The sequence below is a fragment of the Phaethon lepturus genome, unplaced genomic scaffold, assembly GCF_000687285.1.
Source record: "Phaethon lepturus isolate BGI_N335 unplaced genomic scaffold, ASM68728v1 Scaffold43589, whole genome shotgun sequence".
Lineage (NCBI taxonomy): Eukaryota > Metazoa > Chordata > Aves > Phaethontiformes > Phaethontidae > Phaethon > Phaethon lepturus.
The window spans coordinates 1-4682 of NW_010564873.1; the positions used below are offsets into that span (position 1 = coordinate 1).

Below are 4682 nucleotides of genomic sequence, written 5' to 3' on the forward strand. Positions count from 1 at the left end.
CGTGGCCACTGGCCTCGCACCTCCTGCTTTGCCCCGCTGAGGCGGTAAAGTAACTCTGCCCGTTCTTCTGTCCTTGCGTGATTTCACGTCTTTAATTCTCCTTAAATGCCCACTAGAAAACGTTTCTATGGAAAAGGAGTTTCCTCCGTATCTGCATTCCTTAATCGTGCCCATTTCAAAAGCTTGCAATGCTAATTATTCAAATGCAAGGTGTTTTTTTCCATTCTTTGTTTCAGAACCACAGAATGGGCTTGTGATCTAGCTTATTTACATATTTTTTCTTGATTTTCTAAACTTTTTACTGCTCCGGGTTTTGTAAAGCATTATCTTACTTTTATTTAGCAAGAGCACCCCTTTCCTGTTTACAGGTTTGAGATAATCTCTTACTATATACACATAAGCGAATTCACCGCTCTTTGAGATGGCATCAGTAAATTGCATAATTGCCCCCTTCCAAAACATATTTAGTCTTTATTAATGGAGGAGAGAGAATACAGGTCTCCTGTCAAAACAATTTCTGCGTGGGCTTTCATGCCTTTGCAGTTAAATGAAATCAAGCCCTTTGTCTTTCTAAATCTTTGCTGTTGTATTGCAAGGTGTGTTTCCTACTGAAGAAAAAGATACACTAGAACTTATTGCTGGGGAGCTTTGAGATCTTTCGCGTTGGAAAAAGTCCTGTAACACAGTCCTTGCTGACTCCAGTTTACCTGTTCAGCTCTGCATGGCAGAACGCTTTTTGTCTTGCTCGCTTTACCTATTGAATACACCTAACCATCTTTTAAATGTATTTTAACAGCTGAGTGAAACTGATTCCTGTGGGATTACATTTGCAAGTCTAATGTACAGTTAAAACTAGCAGATTATCTTAAACCATTCATCGTTTGTTATATTGTTTGCCTGCCTTCTTTTAACGCTGGGCTTTGTGCCTCTCGTCTGCAGGGCTGCGGTTTCTGAGGCAGGGCAGCAGTGCCGGGCAGGCTGTGGGGTCAAGGAGCTGCGGGACAGCCACCCAATTTGTGTTCAGTGTCACTGTCTGGTGGCCACTGGGGAAGCGGCGCCCAGCCGGGCACCATGAGCTCCAGCACCACCGCCCCGCTGAAGGTCGTCAGCAACCTTGCCAACACTGATGTCAACTATGTCATCAAAGAGCATTATAATTACACGGGAAAGCTAAATGAGAATGCGGACAGTGGAATAAAAGTGACATCGGTGGTTTTTATCATCATTTGCTGCTTTATAATCTTGGAGAACATTTTTGTCTTGCTCACCATCTGGAAAACCAAGAAGTTTCACAGACCCATGTACTATTTCATTGGGAACTTGGCTCTTTCAGACTTGCTGGCTGGTGTGGCTTACACTGCCAACCTCCTGCTATCTGGACACAAAACCTATAGCCTCACCCCCTCCCAGTGGTTTGTAAGAGAAGGCAGCATGTTTGTTGCCTTGTCAGCTTCTGTGTTCAGCTTGTTGGCCATTGCCATCGAGAGATACATCACCATGTTGAAGATGAAACTCCACAATGGCAGCAACAGCTTCCGCTCCTTCTTGCTGATCAGTGCTTGCTGGGTTATCTCCGTGATACTCGGGGGACTCCCAATCATGGGCTGGAACTGCATCAGCCTCTTGTCCAACTGCTCCACCGTGCTGCCTCTCTACCACAAGCACTATATTCTCTTTTGCACCACTGTTTTCACTGGCCTTTTGCTGTCTATTGTTGTCCTCTATTGCAGGATCTACTCCATGGTGAGGACTAGGAGCCGCAGGCTGACATTTCGGAAAAACATTACCAAAGCTACTAGGAGCTCAGAAAAGTCACTAGCCTTACTCAAGACAGTGATCATAGTCCTGAGTGCCTTCATCGCTTGCTGGGCTCCCTTGTTCATCCTGCTTTTACTGGATGTGGGGTGTAGAGTGAAGACTTGCCCAATCCTGTATAAAGCAGAGTATTTCTTAGTACTGGCCGTGCTCAATTCAGCCACGAACCCTATCATCTACACCTTGACAAACAAAGAGATGCGGAGGGCCTTCATCAAGATTCTATGCTGCTGCAAATGTCCCCCAGCAGATTCTGGGACCAAATTCAAGAGGCCGATCATCGGAGGGATGGAGTTCAGCCGGAGTAAGTCTGACAACTCCTCACACCCACAGAAGGAGGAAGGTGACCGTCCTGAAACCATCATGTCTTCAGGCAATGTTACCTCGTCTTCTTAGGAGTAACCATGGGGGTGTATTTCAGAGCCGTCCTCTGAAATCGGGGAGCTGAGACGCCTGCTGCTCACAGCGGCAGCGCTGGGCTAAGTGAGCAAGTAGCATTAGTTCTAATCAGGCAAACGGTGCACTTGCAAGCCTGGAGTTCAAGAAATGGGACAGACTGTTCTGGCTTGAAAATCTTTTTTCCCTGGAGCATGTTTTGTCTTTGCACTGAGGCAGCTCAGGATTGTCAGGCGCATTCATATCCTGAAATCTCCTTAGTAACTCTGAAAGACTGATGCCTTGGTGAAATGATGCCTGGTGTGTGTGAGAGAAAGAGAGAGGGGGAGGAGAGAGAGGGAGAATGAATTTTTTTTTTTTTTCCCCTGTGAGAAGAATGTGAAGTTATTTCTCCTTTACTTGCAGCAAACCACTGACACAAAGATCTTTCTGTACTGAGTTTAGTGGTGGCTCTGGTATAGTTGGTCAGAAGCGTTTGTTTAGCACATAACAAGGAAAGAGACCACACAAGTACAAATTAGACCATGTACAACCATAATTTGGCATCACTTTCCAGAGTTGTTAGTTAAGTTGTAAGGTTTTATTTGCAGAGTCCAAAGCTGTTGGGGTTTTACTTAGCAAGATCATAGCTGTGAATTTTTGCTGTCGGTCCACATTACATTTGAAGACCATGAGCCAGGCTCTGCAGTTACTTTTTCACCTGTACCATTCCGTTGACTCTGTCAGATTTTATGGAGTAGCTCAGAGCAGTATTTGGCCCCATACGTTGATTGCCTTGTTATTCTATAGCATTAAATAAACTGCATTATCATGACATATGCAAGGTAGAACTAAAGGTCATTTCTCTAAAGATGACTGAGGTAAATCTAATAGTATAAGATACTATTGACAACAGCAAGATTTTTGCCTAAGAAAGAACAGTAAAAAACTGAAGGGGCATTTCAGTGTCAGGTTCACAGTCTTTCCAAAGGTAAAGATCAATCAGAAAATCCGAAAATAACATCTTGAGTTTCAGAAAAATAAAAGGAAAGCTGAAGTGAAATGACTATAGATAAATGCACTTCCATAACAAAATGCAATACATTTTGGCACATTTTATTAATGTCATCAAAGATGTCTGTATTTTATCAGTTCATGGAAGAAATACCTGTCATTAAATTGAATGTATTTGTTTTACAGCATCATTTTTAGTCCTCTATTTTTCTAACATGTGCTAATGGGGTTGAATGTGTACAATGTAAATAAGTTAATAAGATGCAGGAGTCTTCATGCACCTAGAGTATTACTATAACAAAAGTGGTATATCTGGGGTAGCTGAGAGCAATTGACTGATTTACAGTTATTGGCAATTCTTAGAAGTGGTATTTTGTAAAGAAAATTTATTGCCTTTGTAGTAAAATTTCCAGTGCAATTAAACTGATTTTTTTTTTCTGGTTTAAAAAATAGTATTTAAAATGTTTCTGACTTTATTGTTCAATTTGCACATAGCTTTATTGACTTCTAAACATTAATAAACTGATTTTTTTAAAGATTCTGTTCTCAGATTACTAGTAGTTTTGTACTATTGTGGGGGTTTCATGACAGGTGTGGTTTCTTGTTGACAGAAGTCAGTGAAAAAACTCCTTCATTTCAGTAAATGCTGGGATTAAGCCAATTTTGTGGGGACATAAGATGCATAATGCCACTTACAGGATCATGTAAAATACAAAATGAACACTAGAATATAATTTTTCTTCAGCACATGCTGTATTGATGAAATGCCGTTAAAAGAACTTCCACAGTAGTAATTTTTCTCCAACAGCTAATGAAGTACTAATGGAAGAAAAAACATGCCTGCCAGTTCTGCCATGGAGTAGAATAAGTGAAATAATTCAATTCTATCACTAAAATAACTTGTAAGTTTAATTCTTAGCTTATTGCAAACATCAAGGAAGTTTATGAAACATAGAATGGCGGCCTCAGCTATGTAACTGCTGCAGCTCTGTTGGGTCCACCAGCGAAGACTGTGGCAGCCTAGTTGAATAGGCATTGCATTCCTTCTTCCAAAGGCTTGACTTCCATTTCCTCTCTTGCGGCCGTTCCCTCTTGGTGTTACTTTTAAGTTCCATGGAGTTCGTACAGGATGCAGTTGGAGTGTGAAGATAAACCTCACCTTCTCGTACTGTATGTCATCGCCATGCAAGGTTTACTGTGGGAAACGAGAGCCTACTCACTGAGGAAGGCTCTGGGTCATAACCTCACTTCCTGAAGGAAATTCCAAAAATGCCCTGAAGACAAAAGAGTGGAAACAGGCTGGAATTTCTCTCCATCTGTCTGCCTGTACGGAAGGAATGATTTCATGTGTGCTCACTTCCTAGGCTTTTAATTAGTGACCTGTGCAGGGCTGGAAAAAACGTCAAATCTGTATTTGCGCACAAGATAATACAGGCTCTCTTGGCTCAAGCCTTCATTTGGGCAGGGACGGTTTATGC

The 4682-nt window shown here is 42.0% G+C and overlaps 1 protein-coding gene across 1 annotated transcript; it reads left to right on the top strand.

The window, feature by feature from the left end:
* The first annotated feature begins 1071 nt into the window (after positions 1-1071).
* Positions 1072-2517, top strand: S1PR1 (sphingosine-1-phosphate receptor 1). The gene has a single exon (XM_010295005.1). The coding sequence runs from the start codon at positions 1072-1074 to the stop codon at positions 2209-2211; it is 1140 nt and encodes a 379-aa protein (XP_010293307.1). The 3' UTR covers positions 2212-2517.
* Positions 2518-4682: the final 2165 nt, after the last annotated feature.

Bases quoted from the DNA above. Each gene is read 5' to 3' on its own strand.
- S1PR1 (XM_010295005.1), top strand. From the start codon at position 1,072: ATGAGCTCCAGCACCACCGCCCCGCTGAAGGTCGTCAGCAACCTTGCC.